At 52.1% G+C, this 16,280-nt stretch overlaps 1 protein-coding gene across 1 annotated transcript in view; it reads left to right on the top strand.

Moving 5' to 3' along the window:
• PLXND1 (plexin D1) overlaps window positions 1-16,280 on the top strand; it is an 83,058-nt gene that overhangs the window by 21,857 nt on the left and 44,921 nt on the right. Inside the window, exons 3-10 of the mRNA XM_037383210.1 lie at window positions 1,681-1,812; window positions 3,630-3,730; window positions 4,365-4,494; window positions 5,823-5,997; window positions 7,481-7,589; window positions 8,536-8,638; window positions 13,557-13,661; window positions 15,521-15,610. Coding sequence (XP_037239107.1) covers window positions 1,681-1,812; window positions 3,630-3,730; window positions 4,365-4,494; window positions 5,823-5,997; window positions 7,481-7,589; window positions 8,536-8,638; window positions 13,557-13,661; window positions 15,521-15,610 — 945 coding nt within the window. The remainder of the gene's footprint in view (window positions 1-1,680; window positions 1,813-3,629; window positions 3,731-4,364; window positions 4,495-5,822; window positions 5,998-7,480; window positions 7,590-8,535; window positions 8,639-13,556; window positions 13,662-15,520; window positions 15,611-16,280) is intronic.

The raw sequence follows: 16,280 nt of genomic DNA, 5'->3' as shown, positions 1-16,280 counted from the left end.
GCAGCGAGTGTGGCTGCCAGGGGTAGGTATGGGAAATTAATCAGATAGGCTGCGGACGGGCATTTCGTGAGGGCAGTTATCAGTGCCTCGTCCACCAGTCGTTAAGAGGAAAACCAGCACTCGGAAAGTGGTGGCCTGGGCAAGGGGTGCTGGGGTGCAGTGCCCTCGAAGGAGATGGGACGTGAGAAGGGTCTGTTCTGGCCAGTCCCTGTGTATCCAGGTCTGGAAGTCTGCAGACACAGTTACCCAGAACTTCAGCCCACTCTGCTCTTGACAGCACTGGTGCAGCACATGTCCTCTGGCACATCCTGACCCTGCTGCAGCAAGGGGACAGGTGGTCTCTTCCCCTCTTTGCTGCTGCGGGGGCTCTCCCCCATGGGCCCCCAGCTCATGGGGATCCAGAGAAAGTGCCTGCCCAGTGAGAGCACAGGGTAAATGAGCCCAGTAGGCAGAGGGACCTGGAGACAGGCACCTAGAAACAGCTAAGCGTAGAGCGAATCTCAGCAAGAAGGGAGAGGGGATGGTCGCAAAGCTAAAGTGGAGGGTGTTGGGACTTAGTTCATGGACGTCTTGGGTGATCCCAGGCAAATTATTTAGCTTTTAGATAGCCAGCTTTTAAAATGGGGGTAATTATAATTTTCTTTTCCTGCACAGTGGCTTGCAGTGCTTGCATATCATTCTTAGGAGAGAGAAGCCCTCTGCTTTGAGCTGGTGCTATCTTACTAGGACGTGTCAGTGCTGCTCTAGTGTAAGAATTAATTAATCCTATGTTAATTAATTAATGCAGACTTGAGAGAGCAGAGGCACGCTTGGTCCTTACAATTATTGCCCTTCTTTGCTAGTAAGGAGGTGGGAATTTTCCTTGCTCCCTTTCTGTTTTAAGCTGAAAAGTGACTGTCACGCAGAATTGGGTAGCCCTATTGTTACTTCCTCTCAGCAATGCCACATTTAATTTGCTGAGTCTTCAAGTCAAATGCCAAGACATTCTGAGATCTGAAAGGCAGGCTGATGCTTTGCAGCCTCTTCCATCACTGCCAGTGCTTCAGCTGGTGATTCATGAGGCAAGGTAGGATTCGGCTTTCTTGTGGCAGCTGCCATGGTCTTCTGCAGTTAGCAGGGATAAAAGCTGTTTTGGCTGGGAGTGACAACACTTATTTTTCAAATATGCGAGGAGCAGGGGATGCCATATTGTACAGTCCTGTTGCTGATTTTCACTGTTTTTTCATTAAGCTCTGGAAATGCCATATGAACAGAAGTGCACATATGTATGTGGCAAGGGCTGAAGGCTGGTGCCACTTAAATTAGAGTAAAGCAAGAGTAACACTGCTGTGGCCACCTAGAAACAGCAGTGTAGTGGGTAGAGCCTTAGACTCAAAGTTTTCAAGGTAGCCTTTTCAGCAGAGGGACCAAGGGCTGTGAGGGCTGTTCATCACCGAGCAGGGCTCCTTGGCCACGGCCTGGGCTTTCTGGACCACTTAGTGCCTCAGCCTGTAGCACAGAGCTGGCTTTGCAGTAAAGCTTTGTGTGTGCAGCCTGCAAACTGTGTAGAGACTTACAGCGCTTGAAAATGTGGAACACCATTAGATACCACTTTGATTCTTGTTTATAACTGGGGAAAAATAATCATCTCCCCATAGCGTTTGAAAAATGGTCTCAGCGAGTGGCTTCTTCTCACTACAGATTAATCTGGACAGTACCATGAAGGTTATTAGCAGGAGATCCATTTCAGTTGCTTATGGAGAGCCTGTCCACCCCATCATGCAGTTCGACCCTTCTGATTCCACCTACCTCTATCTGATGACCTCCTATCAGGTGAGACCTTTAGTCTTCAGCAAAATAGTCCTTTGAGCATTGTGCATTTGATTTGGCATTCAAGCACTGAGCCGGGAGCAGGAAGGGACGATAAAATTTGCTTTGGGGCAATAAAATCTGCTAATGGGTAGAGCCAAGGGGTTCAGAGCTTTGGCTGGGGTGTCCAGGGGCTTTCCAGGGGGTTACCTGTGCCTGTCCGTTCTCCTCTGTGGGGTGGGGGTCACACCCAGCAGATCAGCTTGTCAGGCTTTCTTGTCTTTGTGGTGGCCAGGTAAAAAGGAGAGTGAAAGATACTGAAACCCATCCCACTTACGGGAGTGCAGGAATAAGCAGAGGCTGTTCCTGTATAGGAACCCCAAAACTACGGTACACTTTAAGGAGGCTTTTAGGAAAAAGACAGACAAGAGGTCTGCCTGTCAGAAGTGGTCCTTGGGGAAGGTTTCTGTTCAGCCTGGCCAGCAGAAGGGCTGGATGGGAGGGGGGCTCTGCATAGGGAAGGAATGCTGCAGCAGGTAGAAACAGACAATCTCATCTCCATCATGTGAGCAGAGGAGGAAGACAAGAGCTGAGTGCTCCAGGCGCTGGTGGTTTGTCCTGAATTACATTTTAATCTGTCAAAACAGATGCACAACCACAAATGTTATATGTTGCTTTTATATTTTCCAAGTCCTAATTCCCTGCAGATTGGTCATTATCATTTCACAGAACCCTCCCGGGATGCCTCTTTAGCTGATGTTTCAGACTGTCTCGTCTCAGCTCCCAGGCTGGGCTGTGCACCTCACTCAGGCTTGATCAAACAGCCAGTGCAGCACTCGTGATGCTCTCCTCTGTCTGTTTCTTTTTCAATAAACCAAATGAGTTAATTTCTCTTCGGTGGAATTAGCATTCTGGGAATCTCCCCAGGAGCTCGGCAGGGCTGGGGTGGAGGGATGCTGAGCACTGCAGGGCTGGGGAGTGCTGAAGTTCTGTGAGTAAAGCAGGGGTCAGGCCAAGGAGCCCATGGTCCAGGGTGCACTCGCCTGGTGGGAAGCTCAGGGCTCCAGCATCTCACATTGTCAGTCACCACTGTACCAAACACTCAGCTTTCCTTCCCAAATGTTTAGAGATTGACAGAGGCAAAAGCACAAACTGACACATGCTTTCCCTCCAACTGCTCCCGCTGAGCAAGTCCCCAGAGGTACTTTGATTTCTTTACAAATCAAGGTTTCCAGAGAGGTGTTGCTTTCTGGTAATTTTGTAAATACCCAGATAGCCTTCAGCACTCTCTAGAAAGGAGCTTTCTGCAGGTCTGAGTGAGAGCTTTTCACAGGGAGGGGCTAAGCTGTGAAACCATCTCCATCTGATGCATCGGAAAGGTGTGGTGTTGCTCTCCGTAGCCTGGCCATCACACATCTATTGCCAAGGTGCCGGCTGAAAAGGAGCAGCTCAGCTCGGTGCTGCTGCACACCCCATGGGGCAACTGCACCAGCGGCAGCACGCCCCATCCCTTGGGTGTCCTTACCTGCCCTGGGGCACACAGCCCTCAGGCTGGGATGGGCTTTTCTGGGGGCACCAGCAGGGCAGCAGGCAGCTGCCTGCGCTGGTCCCTATGCAGCGGGTTGTACACAGAGTGCCAGCCTCTGAGCGGTGTGCGTAGGGGGTGACAGTGCCAGGGTCGTCTGTTCTGTAAGGTTCGGTCCAGACTATCGGGTACAGCAGCCCAAAACTGTGGTGTCTTGTTCCTGGCTACGTATGGCCACGGCGGCACAACCCGCTCAAGTTGAGTGTTTCTGTGGTGGTGTAAAACATTTGGAAGCAGTTGTGCTGTTGTCATGCAGATGATGCGGGTGAAGGTGGCTGCCTGCAACCAGTACTTGACGTGCATGGAGTGCTTGGCCGCCGCTGATGCTTACTGCGGGTGGTGCACGATGGAGACCAGGTAGGACTGGTTGCGTCCCGGTGCGCTTTGGTGTGTTCTTATTTCTGCTGCCTTTTATATTTCCGTACAGTTGCACTACCATTAGTTGTTGCCCATCCCTTACGAAACACGTCCTTTTAAAAACAATCACATCTGGTCTCAAATGGTTGGGATGCTTTTCAGAGCCAGGATTTAACTGTAGGTGCATTGTTATGCTGCAGTCAGCTGCCAGTGCAAAGTCTATCTTGCAGGCATCCACCATGGGACTGAGAGCCAATACCCTGCTAGAGAGTGTCTTTTGCCCTTGCAATTATAATATATGAGTAGGAGACAACACTCAAGAAGGGATTTACAGAATTAGACTCTGCATTTACAAATTGAAGAAGCTGGACAAAATGTCACCTTCTGCTCTTCAGTTCTGGGTTCAGCCCGGCCTGCTTTCGCCTCCCCTGAATCACGGTGCTCTGTTGGTGCTGGTGGGAGTATATGCTCTTATCGTGGCAACGAGACACTAAATATAGCAGCAAAGTTTAAGGCTTAGCTGCATGGAAGTAGGCACAGGATTTTCTCGTGACCTTCCCTCACAAGGAAGTCAACGTTTTTATCACCCGTTTTAAAAATAATCAACTGCGAATTGTCCCCCTGTTTGTTGCAGGTGTTCTCTGCAGCATGAGTGCACAAACTTCACAGGGGCCAACTTCTGGGCAAGTGCAAGTGAAGGAGTGCAGCAGTGCCCTTCCATGACCATCTTGGAGCCCGAGATTAATATCGACAAAGAGAACCCGGTGTGTTTGACTTGAATACCAAATTAATCACATGCAGCATCCTGCAGAGTCATTACCTGTTCTCAGGGCTGATAAATGTCCGTGCTCCTGTAGCACAGCAGCACGGCTCCATGCAGCTTGGATATGGGTCGTGGGGATGCTGAGCTCTGTTGTATGCTACCAGCTCAGGCCGAGGCTCTCAAAAGCACCTGGAGGTGACCTCCTGCGCCTCGATGCCCTGGAAGCCAGCAGGACCCCAGCTGCTGAGCCTGTAGGTGAACAGGACTTCTGAAGCTGCTACACTAAACATGCTGGAGAGATCTGCAAAATTTCAAAATACAGAAGATCAGCTGCAGACAGCTGAATCAACTCGTTTTCCAGATTTCTATTGTTGCTATATTTAACAGTAGTTTAATTATATTTTCAATGTTTTCATCAAAATATTTTTTGTTTAAAGACAGACCCTCTCGCAATGGCAAAAATCTGTCTGTGCCACCAGCCCTAACATGGGGAAATCGCTCGTAAACATGCGCTGGTTGGGGCAGAGCATGGAGCGAGGCCGGCGAGAGGGGTCCCACAGGACCCTAGCACTGGTCTGGCTCCATTTCTGCCGTGCAGGAGCAGTGGGCTGGGGTCCCCAGGGAGTCACCCCGCTAATGGTGGGGGAAGCCAGCCGAGCACATGGGCTGTGTGTTTTCCTGAGTCACCCTCCTCAAAAGCGTTCCCTTTCTGCAAAACTTCCCGTCCCTTCCCCTCGGAGGCTGATGGCAAAAAGCAGCCCCTGCAGCCGGCTCGGCCCTGGTGTGCCAGCGGAGGATGCTGGCTGGCGACCGGCTCCCCACAGTCCTCCCAGCAGGCTCCTGCCAGCTCCACACCTCCCATCACCAGTACCTGTCACACGCTGGTGCAAGCTGGGAGGTTCTGGCACTCAGAAGCGGGGGTTAATTTTGTTCTGCTCTTCCTCCTCCTCCCTCCCCAGAGCTTTGGGGGGCAGGGGTTGGGGACAGACAGGGCTTGTGCAGGCAGTGTGGGTCCAGGACAGCCTGGGCAGCTGGGGAGGGCTTAGCCTTTGCCTCCTGCTTCCTCTGAGTGCTCTCCCAGGGAAGCCCTGGCTGGGCTTTCATGCCAGCTGCAGTTGGAGTTCGTGGTGACAGAGCTCTCCCTCCTGAAGCAAGGTTTTGCGCACAGATGGCTTTTAGAGTTCAAAGTGCATAAAGTGAAAGAAAACGCCTGTCTTATCTGTGAACTTGTTTTGGAGTCACTTGCCTAGGAAAAACTTGTAAAACATTGACAATTTCTAAATAGAATTTTCTGTGATAATAACCGATTTACTTTTTTGTCTAATATAGGCCCTGATAATACAAATAAATGGGACTATCCCAAACCTGAATGGAACAAATATTTCATGTGACTATGGAAATGATATCCACACGGTAGCCAGAGTTGCTGGAGATTATGTAAACCAATTTATTTATTGTGGTTTACTTCCACGTGAGAAATATCCAGCATTTCCAGATGACCAAGGTATGTAGAGGAAAACAAGCTGGGCTCATTCTAACTGCTTTTGTGGGCATAATTTTTCATAAGCTTTTTTTGTTTTTCCAGTAGTATGTGCAGATAACGCATACAGGAATAAAAAGACCCAAGCTGCTTCTGTTTTATAGGGCATATGACTTTAAAGCGTAGGAGTTCCACCATCTTAATGTGAATCGACAGTATTTCAAGTCTATCAATTTTTGTTTTAAACATCAGAATTTACAAGCCAGTTCATGTACTTATTTTATTTTGATTTATCTGGTTAGAGCTTCTGCTTTAGACATAGCAAGCACAAAAAGAAAAATATTTTAGCCCTGGAGGAATAATGTTGCTACTTATATTGATATTTTCAATTGCTTTTTTTTAAAAAGATGTGCTACTTTTCAGGAGGAGCTCTGGAAGAAGAGCAAGTGCATACCTGAAGTCAGCTTAGAAGCTCTTCATCCCATTTATGCGATCAAAAGCCAGGCCGAGGTGTTCTCGTATCCCCCTGTTTTCAGATGGCACCAGGCAGGGCGCCAATCCCCAGGCTCCACAGAGCTGCGTTCCGGAGGGGACAAGCGCCTGCAGATCTGCTGGAAGTCAGCCGAGCCTTGACGGCCAAGCTGACCAGATCTGATCCTGGCCACTGAGCGGTGGAGATGCCCCATTTTGTAGCTCCTTCTGAAGAGGTCGATGCTTCATTCCAGACTTGAGTGCTTGTTAAATTTTCATCTTTCAAGCCTGGAGTGAATGCTCTATTGAAGATGGCTGACTTCAGTAGGAGAAGAATTAGCCAGTCCTTTTGAAAATCCCACTTTTCATAGGCAAGTTTGTAAAGCTGCATTGTTTTTCTCCGTAGCTATCCAAAGAATGGAGATCATAAACTGTTCTGTATTGTTGGTTATGGCAATGTCCAAATGAATTTCTGGAATCCAGTGCACTGATTTATTGTACATATTCTGAAAGAGGCATTGTCTCTTGTCCCTGGTGCTTATATGGCAGAATTGCAAAGAAAAAAAAAAAGGCAATTCTGGGGGAGGGGGAGTCTGTGTAGTGTATTAAGTCGCCAGAAAAGGGATTTCCACTCTTCTCTGAGAGTTTGTTGTCATGGGGAAAGTGAGTGGGGTTTTAAAACATGATAACTAACATGTTTTAATTACCACATCTTTTTAAAATATCATTTAGCACCAACTGTAAACGAAGATAATAATTAACTGTGCTAATTAACACTTGCACAACACACTGGAATTTTCTGCTGAAAGTCGCAATGTTCTTTTCTGGTGAGGGTGATGTAAAGCGTTGATTTAAGAGGGAAGAGCTGAAAGTCAGAGGGCAAAAGACGAATGGTCCAAGCTCTGAAATGCAGCTTGGAGGAAGCCTTGGAGAAAACAAATCAGATTTAGCCCTTGTTTTCCCAAGGGTCTGTCTTGCCTTCTAAGCGCGAGTGCGAGCAAGGGGCTCTCAATATTCTTTGGCTTGATTCTCTCAGACCACGTGGTTGTCGAAACTGCTCTCCGGGTCAACAGCAAAAACATTATCCGGGCCAATTTCACCATCTACGATTGCAAAAGAACTGGAAACATTTACCCGAAAAGAGCGTAAGTGACCCGGTGTGCAGGCAGCAGGGTGCGGCAGGCAGGGCTGGGGGGCGGGAGGCAGGTGGGGTGGCTGGAAACCGGGGGGTGCATGCATGTGGCCGGAGGGTCCCCCTGCGCAGGCTGATGGGGGGCACAGCATCCCCGCCAGCGGGGTGCGGGGGGCCTGGGCAGGATTTGGCAGGAGCTAGGGGGGTGCGCTGCCAGGGATTTACAAAGGAGGGTCCTTGCGCCGTCTCGAGCCATCTGGACATGTTGGGGTTTTTTTTAAACATGAATAATATTTTTATATGAAGCTTGTTCTGTTAACCCTTACTCAGTGGAGCTGGCCGCTCCAGCAATCCCTGGAGGGGGTCTGTGGGGCGGTGAGGGAGGGGCACACTCCCTCTGCTCTCTTGCCCCTTCCAGCCCTGGGTGGGAGCAGTTGCCTACCCCTCACTAGCACGGTGGGCTGGAGGGGGGCTCTGGTGCCACCCACAGAAATTCATCTGCTTTTCAGGAGCACAGCAGTGGAGCCTGACACAGGGATCCCCATGCCCTGTGCAAACCATGGAGGCAGGTGTGAGCGTGCCTGCCTCCCCGGAGAGAGAGAGATAGGTGGGGGGGGGCGGGGGAAGAGCATTTTGGGGGAAAAGAGTGTTTTTCATTAAGGATGAGAGGGTGACTCCTGGTCTGCTGGGGCCTGGGGCCAGGCACTGGCACCGCAGGTGGTGACACCCCAGAGCTGCTCTTGGAGTGGCACAGGGGAGAATGGGCTCTGCCTGCATCCCCCACCAGCTCGCTGGGAGAGGAGGAGAGGAAAACCCAGCAATTGCCACGGGTTTTTCTGGGCACCGTTGAAGACTGAGCACAATGTGAGAAGATTGATTGCACTGCAGAGGTTTGGCTCCCCTGAGCAGCCTGAAAGCTCGTTTTCTCACCACTCCATTTCTCACCTTTGCAATTTCAGCTGCACCAGCTGCCTCTCGACCAGGTGGAAGTGTCACTGGTGCCCCTCCACCTACACCTGCGTCTCCAACCACTCACAGTGTGATGATGCTCTGCAGATGAAGGTAAAGCCTGTCAAACTTTGCTGCTTCGGGCTACCTTCCCATGTCGTGGTGCTGTGGTTGTTGTTTCCCTTCTCCTGGGGTTGGAGGCAGGTGGCTGGGATTTGGCAGCACTGCCCCAGTGCTTGGCGGGCAGCTCCAAGGGTGGCACTGCTTGGCACCGCTGACGTGCTGCCTGGCCTTGGGGAGTCTCTGCAGCCCAAAATGCAGTGATAAGTGTCTCACTTCCAAAGGCTTTGCAGATGGGGAGCTGGAGGGCCGCCCTGGAGCACTGCTCTGTGTGCGTCATGTTTGCAGCATTCCCCAGCAGCACGAGTGAGCTTGAGGCTGAGGCCAAGCTTAGACCATCTTGCCTTGAGGTCTCCAGGCTGAGCCTCACTTTATTTAGTGACCCTGCGGGGTCTTCAGGCACTGGTGCTCAGCAGGTCTCAGCCGCTCCTCCTGGCAAGCTCTGAGTCTCCTCCACCAGTGGCTGGCACTTGCTGGCCAGGGCTGGTCCCAGGCTGGAGGTGGGGCACCCTCCTCTTCTGGTGTCCAGGAGCTTGCAGGGCAGATGAGCTGCAGCTGTGCCATGCCATGCTGCACCATGCCGTGCTGCGCCCAGAGGCATGCGTGTGTGAGGAGGGTGGCAGCCTGGCTAAAGCATTCGGCTGTCCCGGTGCCCTCAGCAGGTTCTATCCCTTGGCTCTTCACCACCTCTCATGTCTGGAGCAATGCCGCTGCCTCTCCACATCCTGGGACGCCTGGGTTTGAGTAATACAATAAATACAGCAATACTTTACAATTCATTTAGCTTTGGCTAGGCTGTTGCAGTATGTTAATAATTTGCTGGAGCACTGCTGGTGGTGCTTGTCAAAAGGAGAAAATAGCCCCTTTCCAAATTATAGCTTTAATAACCCAGAGGCTCAGTGTGTTCCTGCTTCTGAAATTTAAATTGAAGTTAATTTAAATAAAATTGGCTTTTTAGCAATCAATCTGCCATATTTCCAAGCCAAGCTTTTACACTGTAGATTGAATATCCCTTTAGCACGGGTGCTCTGCTCTCATCTCAGCTCTTCCAGCGTTACCCATGCTTATTGCCGGCAGGAGTCGGTCCCTGTGTCAGACATCCCACCCTCACCCCCTGGGCTGACCCCAGGCTGGCCCTGCCATCTGCTCCCCTCCAGCAGGGAGGAGGTGGGTGGCTGCAAGCGCAGGGGACAGGGATGGAGATGGGGCCACCACACCACAGCTCCATGCGGTCATGTCTGGTGTAAAACCCCAGGAAACGTTTCCCGTCCCTGCTGGGTGGCAGCTGGGCAAGGGCTCCTGGCAGTGTAAGACAGTGCTGGTCAGTCCTCTGGCTTGTGAAGCGTGTCTGGATCGGTTGTGCTTCCCTTGGTGCACACAGGCAGCTCGAACCAGGCGGCGTGAGGAAGCACCCTCCACTTTGTCAACTTCCCAGGATTCAGAAAATATCTGGAGTTTTTCTCTTGCTGTCTGGATGGGTGGAGGGCACGGGAAAGCCATCACCGATGGCTGCTCCTGGTGTGGCACCCACGTGCTGGGTTGCCGCTCAGGGCTGGGGCACTGCCTGCCTGCAGCACTGGGTGATGTCAGGGCTGTGGGGATGGCTGGGGACCGCCACGGATGAGTCCTCAGTCAGTGTTTTTAGTCATGGCTGGTAGGCGTTCTGTTTCTCATTAAATGTAGAGGAAGAGCTTGGGCTGCGAGAGGACTTCTGAAGAAGGTTCTGCATTACTGAATTGACTTTTTCCTTGACAAAGCGCCGTGTAGCTTGTGACTTAGCTGGCAAACACAAAAGTTGCCTGAGATAATTTGTGTCCTTTGGCTCAAGTGTAGCTGCTGCTTGAAAGGCAGGGGAAGAGCAGTTACTCGGCGGAGCAGGGAGCCTTGTGTTATCCTGGCTCAGCCCAGGTGTCCCTCCCAGCCTGCATCTGGGGAGATGCCAGGGAGTGTTTGAGCACCAGGTCGTGCCGAGTCTGGCTGCTCCCTCATTCCCTGTCCCTGACACCCCCCCCCCCCCCCCCCCGGGCTGCTGGAGGGGGGACAAGCCATGAAACTGAGGCTGTGGGGGTAAGACCCTGCTACAGTGCCTGTGCTGATGGTGGGAGAGCACCAGGCTTCTCGCATGGAGCCTCCTGGGGCCAGACCCAAGCAATGCCTTGTAAACCCAAACCCGAGGTGGTGCTGCTGACCAGTGATGCCTGCCACGGCGCTGGAGTTGCTGTGGGACCTGGCATGCCAGCCGTTGGGTCTCACGGGTCTGCATGGGATGTCCCAGGGCACAGGAGCAAGCGGTGAGCAAGGTGAGGGTGGCAGTTGTGGCACAGCAAACAGGGAGCAGTCCGAGCCAGGAGTGCAGGGACCACGTACCTGCCATGGTCCCTCTGAGCTGGTAGGGCATCCCTGCCCTGTCTGAGCTTGCTCTTTCCCTGGCGTGCCTGCTGGCACCCAGCACCTGTGCAGCCACACAACCAAACCCAGCAGAGACATTGTTCTGCTCCTAGACACCAGTGCCGCTGTGGACGGGGAACACACAGGTGCTGGGGCAGCTGGACCCTGGCAGCCCAGCGTCTGATCTGCCTCCATGGCCACAGGGACCGTGCGGGACAGCATGGCACTTGGGTGCTTGTGTGTCGTCACTGGGAACAGCTGCTCTTCTGCCTGGAGAGAGGAAATTAGGGTTGTGGACACGGGTCTTGAGAAGCCTCGCCTACCTGTTAGGGAGAGCTGCACCCACTCTTCCCACTCTGCTCCCATTGCCTCAAGCAGACAGCAAGTCCTCTGGCAGGGATAACTGTGCTTATCCTTCCTTAACGGTAACCATGCCTGTCCTTGCTTTCTTGCCTCTGATCTCTTACTCCAGAGGTGAAGTTCTGTTGGCTGCTGGGCCTGGTTTGGTCACATTTCCATTTTATCTCTGTCTTCCTTAGCTCTTCCCGCTGATTTCAGCGAGCAACCTGCAGGACGAGGTGCTCTGTAGCTCTGGAAACATGATGTCTCATCCTACACCCTGAGTTTTCAGTAAACAAACAATTGCTGGCATGGCTGCACCTGAAAACTGGTCCACTGGGAAGCCAGCATCATACTGGCTTCATCCGCAGCATTTTAAACATTCAGACCCTTTGCCCTGATGCGGACGTGAATGATACAATCAGCTGGAAATCTCTATTTCTAGCTGCTGATGAACAGCAGGAGAAGGGGCTGCAAGACGACAAGTTAATCAGTCCTCTAAAGTGTATTTATCTAGCAAGCTATGCCAGCTGCTGTGACATGCAAGGACGCACCAGGCCATAGGAGCTTTTGCATGAATTTTCAGTTGTAGCCCTGCTGGTTTTATTTTAACTCTTTTGAGTCACCTAGAAGAGGCTTGGGACTGAAATCTCTCTCCAGTGCTTTGCTTTGTTGTTTTACTTCTCTTATCATGTGCATCTCTGTTATTTAATCCCCTTGTTTAGGCAGCACCAACTGTGCTTGGTTAAGATGAGTGTCCTGATAACAATGAAGCCTGTTTTCCACAGTCAAACAGACACTTCCAGATAGTTCCCTGACCACTAGCTAGGTCTGGGGAAGGCAAGAAATAAACCTTATGCTCACTGCATGTACAGCACCAAGGATGTGTCCTGCCAGGCGTCTCAGCTCTAGGAGGGCAGGCTCTACCTCTCATCAGCGCAGCAGCAGCATTGTCATCAGTGGAGTCACAGTGGGGTAACCCTTAATGCAAGTGAGAAGGAAATCTTGCCTGCTGCAAATTATTCTGCATAATGGACCAAATATTTTGTTGTCTTTTACCCCAATGGCTCCACTGTCAAAGGCATTAATCTGGATGTACCCTGGGGCAACGGAGAATCTGGCTTCATTTTTGCTGTAGTTTTGCAGTGTGATTTACATCTCATGAGAGAACAGGATGGGCTTGTCATACAGACTTGAATTCTGAGTCAGCTCCAGTATCTGAGCCATCAATTTAAAGTGAGGACAAAAGCAGAGGGACAGATGACCTTTTAAGATCATTTTTCAGCTTTATTTAGGCCTCTCATTTCAGCTGTCCTACTGCTGCAGTCCCCTTGCTGAAGCCCCCGTAGCTCATTATACCCTCTCCTCTGCGTGCAGACGCATGCACACACAAACCCCTGCACACTTCTGAAATGGCATTGAGCAGGAGGGAGACCGCTGGAAAGCGAAATCTCTGCAGGGGCTTGCAGAAATGCACGTTGAGATGTATGAGACATCAGCTTCCAGCTGGCAGGAGGGGGGACACACGGGCAGATTTGCTGTTGTAGGCTGCAGTGCCTCTTTTCAGTGTCACTACAGCCCCGTCTTCTAAGGTTTAAGTGCATGTAGTGAGGAAGCTGCCCAGAGTGGCAGCTGAGGAGTGTGTATGCATTTGCTTTTTACCTGTGAGTAATCCAGTGCAGGAAGATGAAAGTGCAGGCTTGGCAGCCCCACTGCCCAGGGGCCAGGAGCTGCCGATGTCCCCAAGCTGGCGGTGAAGCCTGGCAGCACAGCGAGAGGGGAATTGCTGCTGTTCCTGCTGTGCTCCTGCCTGTGCCTGGCCATGGCTGCCAGCCCCACTGCTGCCCGCAAGCCCTCCTGGAGACCTGGCCACCACCGTGCTGTGGCAATCTGGCAGCTAGAGGAGGGGTGGATTTTAAGGCAGTGCCACGCTGGGCTGGACTTGAAGCCTTCCTCACAGGGAGGAAAGTTGCACGTGGCATTACCACTCTGCATCATGGTGCCATTTTGATATTTCACTTTCTGGGGTTACAGTGTGATCTGACTTTACAGATGTAGTGAAATTAATCTTAGCAAGGGCCCTGATGTGTCACCTTGCCTCATTGTTGAGGATGCTCAGTGTGCACCCAGCTAATCTCTCTTTTTTTTTTTCTTTTTTTTTTTTTTCTTGTTTTGTACCTAACAGAGGAAAATTGACTGTCCACGAATTGTACCTGCCTCTTTGGACCCAATGCCCACGGGAGTATCTCGGGACATCACGATCTCAGTGGCTAATGCGACTTTCTCTAAGGTAAATGAGTTCCTAGAGAGACTGGGAAGGCTCAGATGAGCCTAGGGCCGAGCGTCCTGTGTTGGCTAAGCCACTACTTGGAGTACAGCATGGAAATATGTTTTAACTTAACTTCTGGTTGTCACTGCAGAGCTGTTTTTTTGGTGAAAAAAACTTCTGTGAAATTTTATGGAATGAAAATTGTCATAGGGCAAAAACCAGGAGTGGACATCAAATGGTGCTTTTGGAGATGCGTTGCACGCCAGCAGGAACCAGAGGAATTTGGGGCAGAGAGGCTGGGCACTGGGAAAGTATTGTATTTGTAGTGTACTGGTATTTGTAGAAAGCTGCCCTGTGTCACTTTGGGTCAAGACCTCAGCAGTGCCTGTGGGGCCTGGCTGGCCGTGCCCCTGCCAAGAATACCTGCGCGCTGGCAGCTCCTCTTTTTGCAGGGAAAGGAGAAGGCTGGGAATGCTGTGGAGCTGCCCGGCTTGCTGCACGGGGGGTGCTGCCGGGGTGTCACGCAGGTACCACTTCCACCGGACCTCCTGCCCTTTTGCACGGGGCAGAAGGGAGCTCTCCCCGCCTGGCTGGGGCTGCCACTTCCCGCACCAGCCTGGCTGCTGTGAAGGGGGATGTGCCCTCTGCAATCAGCAAAACAGGACGAGAAACCCTTCTTCCTCTGTGGATGCTGGAGGTGGCTGAAGAGGAAGCAATACCGTGTGTAACCCAATAGGAAATGAAGTCAGCAGGAAAGGGGCCAAGGCACTGTGCTTGCGGGGGCTCCGGCAGTCCGGCTTCCTCCCGCTGCCACCCGCAAGCTGTCCCAGGGCACCAGGCAGGGTTCCTTCCCCTGCTGCCAGAGCTCGGGGCATCAGAGCCGCTGCGTGCCCCGACACCTTCGCTGCTGCGGGGCACTGCCCGGGCATGGGGCGAGGGTTGAGGGGCATGGGCCAGCCCACAGAACAGAAGCTGCCTGGGTGCAGGTGATGCACTGGAGGAAATTCCAGTTTTCCCCTCACAGCCACGTGTGTGTTCACTGAGCCAGCAGCTGCCTGCCAGGAGTCTGGTGCTTTCTTTCATGTCTTTTATCAGATCTGTCAGTTTTCAAAGGATAGTTAGACCTCAGTAGTGGTGGAGCATCAACCTGCTTGGAGATAGGAGTTTTTCCTGCAGGATGGGGGCACAGCAGTAACTCGGGGCAGGATATCATGCTTCTGTTATCAGGAAAGCAGCACAGAAGACCTGCCTTTGAACGTACTCCTGGCTGGGTCCTCATTTGAATTAGATTTGCTCTCTGCAGTTGTTGGGAGGAGGAGAAAGGTGGCTTTGAGCTCGGTTCATGGACTGGTTTGGTCTGATTTGGGTGAGGCAGCTTCGGACCACATTTGCTCTTGGTCTGCATTGCAGCATGAGCTGCAAAACGCCCCCGGTCCCGAGGAAGCCAGGTACCCTGCTGGTAGGGGCTACAAGAGCATAGCCGAGCCAGGCACATCTCCTGGTCTGTGCGTGCCGTGGGTCAGGCACGTCTCCTGGTCTGTGCATGCACCATGTTCCCGACTGCAGGTGGCTGCCCCATGCCTGGTCGTCACACTTCACAGCAGCATGTTGGGCGAGACAGGGACAGGGCTTGGCTCCACATGCGATGCTCAGCCCGCAGCAGTTTTATGTGTAGGTGTGTGGCAGAGCAGGGTTAATGAGGCACAGACCACAGTCCCATTTACAGTGTTGAGTTCTGATCTCCTGTTTGGCTTGAATGCAGTCAGGTGCTGATGGCAGAAAGAAGGTGAGACACTGGTGCCTGCCATATCAGCTGACTGAGCTAGAGAACTGCAGAAACGGTTGTTGCAGCCATCCTACGCTTGTCTTCCCTCTCCCAGGAGACAGCTCTGGAGTGCCATTTTGGGACAGACAGGACGTTTGAAGCCCGGTGGGTGAACTCCTCCGCTGTGGAGTGCGTACACGTGCTGGTGAGTCAGGGGGTAAGGCTGCCAGCCCCTGCTCCCCCTGCAGCATGGTGCAGGTCCGAGGGTGAGAGGGTCTTGCTCCCAACCTCCCACCCAGCAGCTGGGATGCTGCCCCCTCTCCTGCCTGCCTCCCACTTCCAGCTGAAAAAAGTGCAAACTGGGTTCTCCCCTCCAGCAAGAAGCTTTTTGCCTGTGCTGGTAGGGCGTTCACGAGTTGCTCATACTGCGGTGTCTGCTCCGTGGGTGTCTGCAGTGGCTCCAGCCCCTGCTCCACTGGGGTCCGCTGGAGTGTGGGAAGGAGCTGCTTGTTTACCTTTCTAAATGGGAAGAGTTCAGTTCAGGCAAAAAATTTGGCTACCTTTCAGTGTTGCTATTTCTGTAGCTTTTATGCTGAACTAGGAACTGGCCTGAGAAAATGCTCAGGCGCTCGCTGAAGAGCGGTGGGGGCAAACTGCACCTCTGAAATGCAGCAAACGTTTGGGTTTCCACCGATGGGAATACTGTGAGTAGAAGCTGGAGAGGAGCACTTTCCCATCACGTCACCTGCAAAACTGTATTGTAGCCCGGCACTGAAAATGTGCAGACTGGCCAGTCTGTTAGTTTTCCTGTCCACTTCCTCTAAAAATAGCAGCAAGCCAGGGTTCTGCTCTTGCTGCGGTGTGCGCCATGCCCC

This window comes from Falco rusticolus, chromosome 4, assembly GCF_015220075.1.
Source record: "Falco rusticolus isolate bFalRus1 chromosome 4, bFalRus1.pri, whole genome shotgun sequence".
NCBI classification, from domain to species: Eukaryota; Metazoa; Chordata; class Aves; order Falconiformes; family Falconidae; genus Falco; species Falco rusticolus.
This window is presented reverse-complemented; position numbering and strand designations above follow the sequence as displayed.